Source organism: Bufo gargarizans, chromosome 1 (genome assembly GCF_014858855.1).
Source record: "Bufo gargarizans isolate SCDJY-AF-19 chromosome 1, ASM1485885v1, whole genome shotgun sequence".
In the NCBI taxonomy this organism is placed as follows: Eukaryota; Metazoa; Chordata; class Amphibia; order Anura; family Bufonidae; genus Bufo; species Bufo gargarizans.
In genome coordinates, this window is record NC_058080.1 from 573,046,001 (window position 1) to 573,060,014 (window position 14,014).

Below are 14,014 nucleotides of genomic sequence, written 5' to 3' on the forward strand. Positions count from 1 at the left end.
CTGTGGAACATATTCATTCTGGAGTAGTGCGTGAGCTCCGCACTACCTGCTCATAGAGGGGCCGCAAATGTATTCCATTATATGTTTATTTTTTATTTATTTTCATTGTGTTTTTATATAGATCATGATGTTTGAAGTAAGTACATTTTGTGTAATTGTAATAGGTAACAATAAATATGGATGCGTGGTTGAGAAATAGCCGGCCATTTATTAATAATAATAAGCAGCTAGGTGGTATAGCAGGCCGTGCCACATTCCAGGGAGCTCCCCTTTGATTAATTTTGTTATTCCTATTTACAAAATGATGCCAGCATAAAGCAGACATATTGGGAAAGTTGATTGATAACTATTTTATGAGGAATTATCTGCTTTAAAAGTAGAAAAATGCAAATTTAGAAATTTGTGAATTTTTCAAAGTTTTTGGTACATTTTTGCATTATTTTATAAATAAAAGTAAATACATTGACTCAAATTTACCACTGTCATGAAGTACAATGTGTCACGAGTAAATAATCTCAGAATGGCTTGGATAAGTAAAAGCGTTCTAAAGTTATTACCACATAAAGTGACACATCAGATTTGCAAAAATCGGCCTGGGATTTAGGTTAGGTCTACACATTTTGTCGCACCAATGTCGATATTTTTATAATTGTAGTCTATGGTGTCGCACTGCAACTTGCAACATGCTGCGACAGTTGCAAAAAATCCATTTGAGATGGATTTTTCTGCGACTGTCGCATCGCAGTCGCATGTCGCAGTGCGACACCATAGACTGCCATTATAAAAATTGTCGTGCGACAAATGTTGCAGTGTAGTTGTGCCCTATCTGTCACGCGACAAATGTCGTCGTGTAGACCTAGCCTAAAGGTGAAAAGTGGTTAAAATGATACGTTATTTATCGTTATAGGTTGCAGCATTGTGGAGATATAAGGATTTTTATCTTTACGCAAATCAAGCTGTAGAGCTTCGAGCACCACTACAGCTACACCCCTAGTGCCCATTACACTCCCTGTCTCGTCTCCTTTGATTGACAGGGCTGATAGCCCAATCTAATGGTGATTGCACGGTGACTCGCTAATAATCATTGTTGGTCCAGCGTTAATATGTTATGTGAAGTCATTGGTGTCAGTCTTTTATAAAAATCATGCATTCCCCATTGACAATGGGCTGTATTTCTGCAATCGTCGGTGGCAGTGGAGCCTCTGCAGAGGGGAGCGAGAACTGTGCAGGAAGGAGAGAATACTTACCTCTCCATCCTGCTGGCAGCTGGGCTCCTCTGCTATGTGTAGCACTTCCAGGTGGACTGACATGCCAGCTGCTTCCCACACAGCCGAGGAGCGCAGCTGCTGGGTTCTGGCATCATTTTTTTCAGATTTTGGCACAGGCTATGACACGTGATGAGTAGAGAAAGATTAACATTGCCCTGGTCCACTGAGAACTCTTGGCTTTTTCAGCTTTTTTGACATGCTGGATGAACTAGTGGAATTCTCAGGTGTGTCTCCGTTCCCAGGGTGGAGCTGCTTGTGGCTGAACATGCTGCAAACAAAACGCAACAGTTTCTAGTAATAAGCCTCACAGATTTCAGCATACAGTTATACATAACGGCTAGAAGATAAATCTACTGCTCCTCTGGAGGACTTGTATTTGCTACTATACCCCAGATAAAAATTTGTCATTACTTCAATTGGATAGTTGCTTTATCTTTTCTACTGTGCATTCTGATTCTTCTTTTTTTTTTTGCATTGGAGAGGGTAAGCCAATGGAGAATGGCCTAAATAATCATAAAATGTGTATAATGTTTTTAGATGCTGTTTTATAGCCCCAAGAAGGGAAATGAGAATATTGATATGGCTAATTGAAATATTAGCAAAGATACATTTTATAAACAGAAGTATCATAAAAACTTTGTAGCTGAAGAGCATCCCTATCAGTGAGTAGGTGCCAGCAGTCATAAAGTAGTCGTTTAGGTGGCTGTGTATGCATGCCCATCATAATTGGTTCTGTCTTTTGTGCAAGGAATGTTGAGGGTTTTGTCAAATCTGTCTTATATCCAAGGGCACAGAACATACACTGTAGGTAACAGATATCTTGGCGGATGAAAGAGAAAAAACACAACAGCACGTTTAAAGTAGTGTGAGCATCAGATTGCCAACCAAGAAAAGTAATGAAGGCTGCTAGTGATGTTCTGAAGTTGCATTGCCACCTGTGCTGCCATTCTAGTTTTTTGAGGTTACGTTAATGTGGTGCTTTTTTATAGTGTTGATGTCACCATATTCACAAGCTTTGATTTTTCTCACTGCTGAATTGTTAGTGCAGTCTGTTAATAACATAACTTTTATTCTTAATTTTTAATAAATAATAATATTTGATCCACCTGTGAAGACGACTATAATACGGACAAACATATACAAAAATTAGTAGGGAAAGACAGAATAAGGGAGAGGACAAACGCGAGGGACCCCACTAACCCTAAGGGAACCCTCGCTATTACCTCAACCCACAGGAACACCCTGATGGTGGATGGCCTGTGGTCCCGTACCTATCCTAGCTCTCCCTAAAAAGACCCTAAGACCTCCCAACGCATTTCCCCTAAAGAAGGTTCATCAGGGGAGAGATAATGTGTGAAAGAACATATAAGGACACACAATAAACATATATAAAAAAAAACAGCAATCTTGCTCCCAGGATGTCAGGCTTGGTACCAGGCTCCCCCTACCAGCAGTGGCCATGCAGGCAATGCATCACCTCCACATCCAGAGATAAGTAATAGGTCCTTTGGACTGATATGTTATCTATGTTCTAACCAAATTCATTGAGGTATATTCCGTGTTCAGTCTGTAAATAAAGCTTAAAAGGGGTTGTTCATGTACTGGATTTATTGGACATTTTATTATTCAAAGAGCCCAATGACTTATACGTACCTTTAAAATACAACTACACAGCGACTTCTTGTCACTGAAAAATCATGCAACATTTTTTGTAATGATAGTCAAAGGTGTCACAATGCGACATGCTGCAACTGCGGCATGGCAGTCACAAAAAAATCCATCCACATCAGATTTTTGTGTAACTGTCGAGTTGTAGTTGCAGCATATTGCATTGCAACACTATTGTCTATCATTACAAAAAATATTGTGCAACTTTTTAGCAACGAGAGGTATTCATGTAGCCGGACCCTTAATCAGCTGTCTGATCCTGTTTTTGCCTAGTTGCCAATCACTGCTGTATGTTAAAATGACCGCTGTCCGTACCGACTGTCAGCAACCTGGCTTAGAGTGTAAGAAGGGTCGAGACATGTAGGAGGATCGGTGGGTGTACTGTGTACATCGATTAATCCCACCAAACCTGCATGTGTCTTATCGGTTAGCTTAACAGGATTTCGGAGGCATAGACCACAGCCAAAGCCTCAGCAGCTAATTGTGTACCAGCAGTAGATTTCGTACTGTTCCACAATCTTGTTGCTGATGATGCAGCCGCAGTCCATTCCCCCAAAGTCCTGCCAGGCTGACTGACACTGTTCAGGTTTGGTGTTGGTCACAGTCACACTGAATAAGAACAGCATGCAGTGCTACACCCTCTTTCCCCCTACAGAACTCGAGCTGCATGCAACCCATCCTACCTACATTCTGGATCTGGTTAACACTATGGTGGACTGTGGCCATTTTAGTTTACCACAGTGATTCCCCCTAGCCAAAATGAGCATCTGTAGCGAATTAATGGTATTTATTCATTTCTTTATATTGACATGTTTTAATTATTGCATCATGAAAAATCTTTGGGCACTGTGAATAATAAAACTTTCTATACGCTTCTTGAATCCTTCACCCTCTTGCAGCTATCTTACCCTGTTTCCTCCTTTCTTAGGGTACTTTCACACTAACATTAAAGTTTTCCGGTATTGAGTTCCTTCATAGGGGCTCAATACCGGAAAAAAACGCTTCAGTTTTGTCCTAATGCATTATGAATGGAAAGCAATCCGTTCAGTATGCACTAGGATGTCCTCCGTTCCGTCCCTTTTACGGTATTCGGCCGGAGAAAATACTGCAGAATTTTCTCCGGCCAAAATTCCGGAACACTTGCCAGAATGCCGGATCTAGCATGAATTTCAACGATCTGAAATTCATGCCAGATCCGGCATGTGTTCCGGATCCGTCTGACAAATGCCATCAGTTTGCATCCGTATTGCCGAATCCAGCAGGCAGTTTCGGTGACGGAACTGCCTGCCGGAATCCTCTGCCGCAAGTGTGAAAGTCTCTCATGGCATGCCTATTTTAGCAACTAAATGCATCCTCCTTGTAATAGCAATTCTGTATTCATTTGTACCATGTATTTGTTATTCCTTCTAGAAGTTATGAATGAATTGCTCTCAGTTTGCAGTGATGTTCCAGCTGGGTAGTATACTGTGCAGGTACACACCAAGCTGAGATCTTCATTGTAAAACTTTTATCAATTCATTGATACTGTAAGGCTACTTTCACACTGGCCTTTTGGTTTCCGTTTGTGAGATCCGTTCAGGGCTCTCACAAGCGGTCCAAAACGAATCAGTTTTGCCCTTAATGCATTCTGAATGGATAAGGGTCTGCTCAGAATCCATCAGTTTGTCTCCGTCCTGCCTCCATTCCGCTTTGGAGGCGGACACCAAAACACTGCTTTGGACTTTCAATGGTCTTCAAGACGGATCCGTTTTGGCTATGTTAAAGATAATACAAACGGATCCGTTCTGAACGGATGCATGCGGTTGTATTTTCTGAACGGATCAGTTTGTGCAGATCCATGACGGATCCGCACCAAACGCGAGTGTGAAAGTAGCCTAACTTCTAAAAGGAATAATAAACACATTGTGCAAGGTATAGTCATAAGAATAGATGCTCCAGAATTTTTATTACATGGGGAATGCAAGTAGTTACTAGAACGGTCATGTCAGGAAAGGTTACAGGTCCTCTTTAAAAGACTGATGTATTAGACTGTATAATTACAATGTGTGAAGTGCCCTCTCATTGCAGACCAGTTACAATTTAGGAAGCGAGGAATAGGAGAATTTCAATTTGAAAAGATGACAACTATAATACTATATTTTATAATTTAATCTGGATAATTTATAAATTACAGCTTTGTTGTTGCCATCTTTTCTGACTGATAATGCCCTGTGTTTCTTGTCTTAATGGGTTTTTCAAAGCTTAAAAAAATACAGAAAGTGTTTAAATGTGTCTGAGTACTTACCTTACGATGCCACCATAACTTAGAAGTCTCAGAAGTAGCTATTTGTCAATTTTGTTATCTTGGCCAGCTATATGCCGAACAATTGTTTGTATGCTGCCAGAGCTTGCTGAGGTCAGGATTACAAGTGTGAAGGACTACATTCCCATGATTCCTCTCCCCTCTCACAAACACTGCTTCTTTTTGCAAGGTGTCAGTTAGCTATGTAATTTCTCAACATGGATCTGCTACTGAGACACTGCTCATGAGGTCAATTTTTAAAGACCGTTTTGCTGCAGTGAGAATTGCCATAATTTGCCACAAATCTATTAAATTTGGCATCATGTGTGATACATTTGGCATATCCCTTAAAAGGGTTTTCCAAGACTTTACAACTAATGACCTATTCTCTGGAGAACATCTTTTAAACACATCTCATATATGCACTATAAGACGCACTTTTCCCTCCTAAAAATGGGGGGGGGGGGGGGGGGGTGACAGTGCGTCTTGTAGTCTGCTAATGACCACTACCATTATGGATGTAAGGCTGATTGGGGGTCTGATCTAAGTCTGATGGGGGCTAGGGGGTCTGATCAGAAGCTGTTGGAGGCTGGGAGGGGTCTGATCTGAGGCTGGGGGGGGGGGGGGGGGTCAGATCTTAGGCTGATGGAGCTTTGTGGTCTGATTTTGGGGTCTGATCTGAGGTCTTATGAAGAATAGGGGTCTGATTTGGGGGACTGATGAGTATTGGGTGTCTGATTTGAGATCTGGTGAACTTTGGGGGGTCTGATGGAAAATATTATTTTTCTTTTCCCCTCCAAATACTAGGTGCGTCTTATAGTCCAGTGTGTCTTATGGTCCGAAAAATACGGTAAATATTAAAATTTGGAAAATCATTCTAATTTATAACAGGTCTGCCATGGGCAAGCACTTCACACGTTGGATAAAACAATGTAATATACTTAAACTATACTTAAACTGTAAACTAGTAAGCACCACTGGTAAACAAACAAATAAGCACCTTAAATTTTTGCGCGAAAAGCTAAAAATGCTGTAAAATAATAAAGAAAAAATACGCCCCAGGAATGACATTTTGCCACTGACACGAGACTGCTGAGGTTTCGGCTGCAGCCATTGATTGGCTGCAGTGGTCACATGTCAGTGTTGAAATGTCATTGCTGGAGGCCAGGATACAGAGACTAGCGATGGAGACTGGAAGCTGCAGGGAATTGATAAGGTGAGTATTATTTAGCATATTTTATAGCATTCTAATCTTTTGGTTCAACAAAAAGTGCATAGCCATATTTAAAGTTGTTTTTTTTGTTAAGTTCTAGTACATTATTTAGTCTTATGTTCTCAATTAACAGGTCTTCGGAAAGTTATGGTCAGAGCACATAGGCAAGCTTGGTGTTGGCAAGATGAATGGTGGGGACTAACCATTGAAGATATCAGACAACTGGAGAAAGAAACACAACTGATGTTGGCCCAGAAAATGGCGCAGTTTAGTATTAGTGAAAATGAAGCAGAACAGCATGGAGCTAAAGAATCTCCTGGTGAGAAGGATTCAGAGACCAAGGCCATTACCTCTATAGAAACAGTTGACGAACCAAGCGGCATAACTGAGTCACTTTCTGGAAGAGGACTAACCAAGCAGTGGTCTACTTCCTCTAGATCATCCAGATCATCAAAGAGAGGAGGTATGTTCTTCATGACAAGAATATCTCAAATTTCATTTGTTATGTAGAAATATCCACTCGACTCCTTACTTGTTCTTGGATAAATGAATGGTACAGTTTAGCCGACTAATGCCCAACGGATGGTCCAGTTGGGCCCTCGGGTGCCTGATGTTTAGGCAAATTCAGATTTTGTGGCTGTCTACCCCAGGATAATGATCAGGCATGAGCACTTCTGTAAACTGAAATCTTTGCCCAACCATAAAAAATGTAAAAATATCTTCTTTCTATGTCTGGAGCACAGTGGAATCATTCCTGCAACATTTTTGATGTGTGTGCTGTTGCAGCAGCGTACTTACCAGTAAGGCTGACCAGGCCACAATGAGGGCCCTGATTAGAGGGGACCTAGACTCCTCCTTCAGTTTTCTGACACAAATCCTCTGCATTTTTCTGCAGCCATCGCTGCGGGGAGCTCAGTGAAAAGATATGTTATGGCTTCCATTGAGTTCGATGACTACTATAAATTCCTATGCACTGAGCTCCCCCTAGTGGTGGTTGTAGTTGTACACTTTTATAATATACTGTGTAAAGGGAAGCAAGAGACTCTGGACATTTATGCCAGTTGTATTTAGGCTCCATTCACACGTCCGCAATTTTCCTTCAGCATCTGTTCCGCAATTTTGCGGAACAGGTGTGGATTCATTAATTTCAATGGGGGAGTAATTGCTGTCCGCATCAGCACTTCCGTGAAAAAAAATGAAGCATGTCCTACTTTTGGCCGCAAATTGCGGTCCGCGGCCCCATTGTACTCAATGGGTCCGCACAAAAGCAGATGACATGTGGAAAGACACCAAATGTCATCCGCATGTCATCCGCTTATCATCCGCATATCATCCGCATTACCCTAGCAGCATGTATTCCTCCTTCCTTTTTTTTTTCTGCGGAAACACGGAACGGATGTGGATGCACTTTTGTAAAAAAACTGAAGGTTTTTACGGAAACACGGATACGCAAAAAAACGGACGGTAAGGAAAATTGCGGACGTGTGAATGGAGCCTTAAAGAGGTCAGCAGAACTTGACAGTGATATAAGGTGCAAGCCTTGCAGGATCAAGTAGGCAAGTAGAAGGTGAGACAGCACTCTCTTTAATACACTCCTTCACTTATTATTTGATTAAAAAAAGGTGTATATTAACTGGAGAGTTTACTAAGTTTTTATTTCTATGTCAGTTGTAAGTTGAAATATGGTGTTCAGAATGAATAAAGCACCTGTTTCCGACATAATGTCAGGGATAATAGTGTCCGTCACCCAGCATCGGTGCTTGTGCAAGTGCTGCTTCCTCCTCAATATTTACCTGCATCCCTTGTAGCTTCTTGTCTCATTTACTATGGGACTACACTCTGTTACTTCCACGGTTGACTTGTTATGGTTTCTAAACGCTTCCACTTTGTAGTAATACCACTCACGGTTAATCATGGAATATCTGGAAAGGAAGAATCCTTTTACAGTACCCCATTGGAATTCAGTGAGCTTGCAACAACTACCCATTGTCACAAGAGGTAGGGATAAGTGCAGCCCTGAGATACGCCCACACCGCTATCCCTACCTACTTGCACGATCCGACCTAACCGACGGTGCACAACTGGACGGCAGTCCCTAGCTTAAGTACGTGCAAGGGCTTACAAGGAGAAAACAAGAGACAACAGAATCGTAACCTTGCAGGCTGGGTAGAAACCAAACAAGCAATAACACACTGTAGACAAAAACAGGACAAAATGGAAGCCGAGGTCAAGTACCAGGAGGTCACGTCAGTACACAGGGATAATGCAGAATCGAGGTCAAAATACAAACTGAGGTAAAAAAGCAGGAGATCACGTCAGTACAGAGGGATAACACGATATCAGGAGTCAAATAAAAGCCGGGGTCGAGTTCCACAAACACACATGCAGGAAATACGCTGGTGAGTATTAACACCAATCACAGGCAACTTGTGGCCAGCAAGTTGCCTGTTAAATAGGCCAGACTGATTTGTCACGTTATGTGGCCAGCGTCACATGACCCTGCTTCAGCCCCAGCCACTACTCTGAGCGCCGACTCATCACCGTCGGCACTCATTCCTGCCCCTGCTCGTTGCCTAGGGGATGGAGGGCGCCGGCCGTGCTGAGGAAGCGCACGCTGCCGGGTCCTCCCCCCTCCCTTGTTACCAAAGAGACGAGGACGCCGGCCAAGTCCTACGCTGGCTCCTCCTCCCTCTCTGTCAGCGGGGTGCTGGCGGTGCTGTTGCACCCATTCTTTCACAAATGATTGTAAAGGCAGACTGAATGGCAAGGGGATTGACATTTTGTATTCCTGTGACAATGGGCCTGAAAGAAACACCTGAATTCAATTACTTGTCCCAATACTTTTTTACATATAGTGTATCTATTTGTAGGCTTTTTTTTCCTTTTATGCGTGTATGTGTGGTCCATAATGCCTCCATATGTATTTTTCCACAAGAAAAGTGAAAAAATCTAGACACTGAAAATGCTGGCCATACATATTAACATTAATTAAACCCACCAAATTTGGTGACACTGCCAGACCATCTAATGCCATATGTCAGGGAGAGAAGGATCCGGCAGATAAGCCAGTGGCCCCCTCCCCCAATCACATTTCATGCACGCTCCTGGTCTGTGTCTGTACTTGCAAGTAAAGGTGTAGTCCAGCAATTACTGTAGCAGTAATCCATGTGTTGTTTCGTGGCCACGGACCTGAACCAGCGCCCTACATTAATGCGGCATTATACCAATCAGCTTTTCTTGGCATGTTTGTGAGGCTGGAGACAGACAGGCTTTATGGTTCTAATATTACCAATTGTGGAGCAATAATTACACGTGTGTCTACCTTTTATGCCATATTACAGTCTGTTTTGTAGGCATTGTGAAATTAGAGTCATGTACAATAATTATACGTAGAAAAATTATTTGCTTCTAATATGAAAAAGAGAGATAAACGTTTGTAAAATGGTGTGTAAAATAGTGCTACAGACCATGTGGCAATATACAGTGTGTTGACACCTCTTCATGTTGAAATTTTACTCTATTTTGCAATTATTTTAGACAAATATTGGTTCATTGGCTTATTACTCCAGAGGCACCAGCACATTTTTAGCTATTTGTTCAGTGTCCATTTTGTAATGCTGAACTATGTCCTAATAAGATTGCCTTAAGCCAAGTAGTTTGCAACCTCATTGAGGAAGGCCAAAAGGCGTGACCCCACATTGTAACATTGACCCAGGTTTGACTTCCCTTTCAAATCCTAAATTAATGTAAAAACAACCTAGTGACCGCTTTGTTATATTTTTTCACCACACATTAACCCTTCTGTTTTTCATTTCTGTCCATGACAAATCATCCAGTTAAGCTGTAGGTATACAAGTCAGTAATTAATTTTCCTTAGTAAACAGAAATTATGCACAGTCCAGTCTTCATATGTTAAACTGACTACTTTTGTTAATATTGTGGGACATAAATGAATGCCAAATATATCAAAGTCAAACTCTACTTTGCATTGAAAAGCCTACTTGTAGAGTCTAATTCCGCCGCTCGTGACTTGTATTGTACAGGCAGCATTTGAAAGGTGAATTATGATTCAGAATTGATATGCATGAATGGAGAAGTAGAGCACATCACTTGCTCCCCGCTGCCTTTCTTCCAGAGAATAGGTCGTAAGAATGTAGGAGCATAGCAGCATGAGGCTTATGGAGATAGCGAGGACAGCCAAAGAATAACCAGTTCACTGCCGGATGGTGCCATGGTATTTATAGAGCCCCAACCAGATTATAGCCTTGTCATTTACTCGAATTGCGTCTGCATCTTTGCATTGTTCGTGTAGCCATGGATTACCCATTTAGAGATATGCAATAAGAAAAGCTTTTGCTTGGTCTGAGAACATGCTTGATTACTATATTTTACATCTATGTACAGTACTATGATTTATAGAGACTGTATTTTTGCATATAACCTTTATATTATACTTACTGTAGGTTATAGAGCAGAGAAATACATTTCATGGTCTAGCAAGTCGAACCCAGGATGACCATAGATAGACTAGACTATGCTTTAAAACTCTATTACTGTTGTTAGTATTATTGATGCTTGTTTATTGCCCTGTTCATGTTATAGTGAGATTGACACCATTTTATTCCACTCACAGCTAGTCCATCTAGGCACAGTATATCAGAATGGAGGATGCAGAGCATAGCCAGGGACTCAGATGAGAGCTCGGATGATGAGTTTTTTGATGCTCATGGTAAGTGCTCAAGAATCTGATTTATGTTCTGTTCCCTTTATGGATTATGGATACTGCAGGTTGTTTAAAGGTGTTTGAGTATATGATATGATACTGTTTGTAGCCCACATGACAGCAAATAGTGTGTAGCGGAGAGCTGATATTCCACAGCCAATCTCCACCTAAGATCCCAGTGAGGCTCAGGAACAAGTATCATAAATCCATAGAGTAGTAATTCCAGCAGGCAAAATAGTCCAATAATATCCCAACAGCAATCCCAATGACTGGACGACACACAGCATCAGGAGCAGAACTAACTTTATTTGGACATGGCACACACTTTAAACCCCCCAACAGCCTTATTTACATACAATGGGGCACATAGATGACCATGGTACAAGGAAGGGTGGGGACAGACAATAGCAAGGGCTGATGGGAGATGGAGAAGGGACAGAACAGCTAGATTACTGGTCTCCCAGTGTCCCTGAGACCACACCCTGCTGGGAAAAGAATGGGACAGGAAAAAAAAGGGGGAGGGGAGGAGGCACAGAAAAGCAATGCATCCAACACAGTAAACATTACAGTTTACAATACATAGCCATACAATCAACCGAATGTCGTCCTACATGATCCAAACAGGCCAGGCTAAATACAATCCTCTACATAGTGGATGCAATGTAACAACACTAAACTGTCACGATCGGTGTGGGGGGAAAACTCTACACTGAACAAAGGAGGGAAGGGGAGCAGTAAGTGGGCCTGGAAACAAGGGAAGAAACAGGTCACCTCCTAGGGAACCCTAATCCGTGCCCTGACTACCTATCAATAATCAGTATACCTAGGCCCTGACTTCCCTGTAAGGCCCTGGAATAAGTATAGGACCAGAGGCAACCCATTCCTCCCCAGATGGACGAATGGAAGTCTCTGACTCAGGCCCAGATACAACATCAGGGAATATAACAAATACAAACAAACGCGACACTTAACTTCTGTAGAGATGGAAGAACAGGAACACCAGAGAGGATCTCACACCAGCTCAGCCAAACCCAAATGAAGCGATCTACTGCATAGTCAGAAGGGTAGGGTGAGACTATAACGGGTAGAAGTGAGGACCATTAGTTCATTAACCCTAACAACATTGAATAAAGAGAAATCAAGGAGGCTGTTAGATTCCTCCACGCTCAGCCAATCTCCTTGATTTCCTGACATCAGTCACCTGAGGGACCGTGACACGAACTTGGCAATAACGGATAGGTGCAAGCATGCCCAGTAAAAAAAGGTCTGCTCTCCCACCAATATACGCCAAAAAAGATTGTCGTGGCAACATGATCCATTTCAGTCTGCAGCATTTTTAAGAAGTCTCAAACTCTGCAGTGTAAATTGACCTGCACTCGAGATTTAAAATAAATGCAATGTCAATTTATGCTGCGGATTTCCACCACAGATTTCACCCTTTGCAATGCAGTCGCTATGCAAAGAGGCATCACCCGAGGAAGACTAGCATCTCACTAGCGCCACCTCTTGGAAGTGGTTCCCTATGAGTCAAAAATCAACTTATAAACAAGCAATGGCATTTGAGAAGGAAATATAGCCAAACAAGACATCTGTCCGTAGACAACCATTTCTGGGTGCATGCCCCCTCGTTGCATGCCTTAACTGATAGGGATCCTTTGCATTTTTTTTCAGACAGGTAATATTCTTGGTTCTGTGTAAGGTAGTGCAGCTCTGCCTCATTTACCAGACATAGCTCGTGAATTAGAGTGACACTTGTGGTTCTTGTGTCCAGTGGAGAGTCCTTGTTCCATAGCATCTATGTTAAATCTCAGAAAATTCATGTTAATAAATAGCATCTCTCACATACCATAATTTTTGCCGAAGCAGGTAATCATACAAAGTCACAATCCACAGTTTCTTTCCATAATTGTTATTACATATTGAATACATCAACCTACTAGCAATTCAATAGTAATGCTTTTAAGTGTTTCTAACCTGACAAATGCCCTGATAGCTTATTATAAATTCCTGCCTAATTTGCTGCAAAGTTACCTTCTCTATGTAGACCTAGAACACAGTGTATTCAGACTTTTCAAATACTTCTTGGTAGGTTTTCTATATGAATTTATGTGGTATCTGTTTTATGAGATAGGACTAAAATGAAATTATTTTATTTATGTATGTCAGTTTTCACCAAGCCTCTGCTTGAAAACATGTGTTTGGTTTAGTATTTACTATTGGTATAAGTTGCTATTGTTTGTATTTTTGTACTGATAAATATTTAGGGGGTCATTTAATATCCATAAATACGCCTATATAAGACATATTTCTGTCTCAGGTTATTTGTGCCTCAATCTGTGCTAGGTCTAAAAGAGTGGGTGTGGAAAATTGTCTAAATGTAAGCCAGAAATAAATGCTGGCTTACATTTAGACTGGTGCTGGATGCACCAGAGTTATTAGAGGCTCGGGCCTCCTTATAACTTCGGCAGATCCACCGCCAGCTAGAGGGGATATTAAGACCGATGTCTAAAACGTCGGCCTTAATAAATGACCCCCTTAGTTTTTTTTCTTGAATTGAGTATTTAACTTTGTTATCCTTTTTGCTTATTATCTTTCTGTTTAGAAGATTTGTCAGATAATGAGGAGGTGTTGCCTAAAGAAATTACAAAATGGAGCTCAAACGACCTGATGGACAAGATTGAAACAGCTGAGACAGATGAATTACAAGGTAATAATAATAATAAATGTAACAGATCTACTGGCACCCCGACTGGGTACCTCCGTTGATGAATGCTCCTAGTGCTCCCCGAGGACTCCAAGCATTCCGCTCTACACCGTAACCACCACAGGAACCAGGAACAGCTCTTACAAGAGCTAGTAGG

At 41.6% G+C, this 14,014-nt stretch overlaps 1 protein-coding gene across 13 annotated transcripts in view; it reads left to right on the top strand.

Moving 5' to 3' along the window:
• Positions 1-14,014, top strand: part of PITPNM2 (phosphatidylinositol transfer protein membrane associated 2) — a 341,114-nt gene that overhangs the window by 215,284 nt on the left and 111,816 nt on the right. For 12 of the 13 annotated variants that reach the window (XM_044275701.1, XM_044275709.1, XM_044275705.1 and 9 more), the window contains 3 exons: positions 6,564-6,893; positions 11,064-11,159; positions 13,756-13,860. In XM_044275701.1, coding sequence (XP_044131636.1) covers positions 6,564-6,893; positions 11,064-11,159; positions 13,756-13,860 — 531 coding nt within the window. The remainder of the gene's footprint in view (positions 1-6,563; positions 6,894-11,063; positions 11,160-13,755; positions 13,861-14,014) is intronic. The other variant, XM_044275703.1, reaches the window with a different exon arrangement.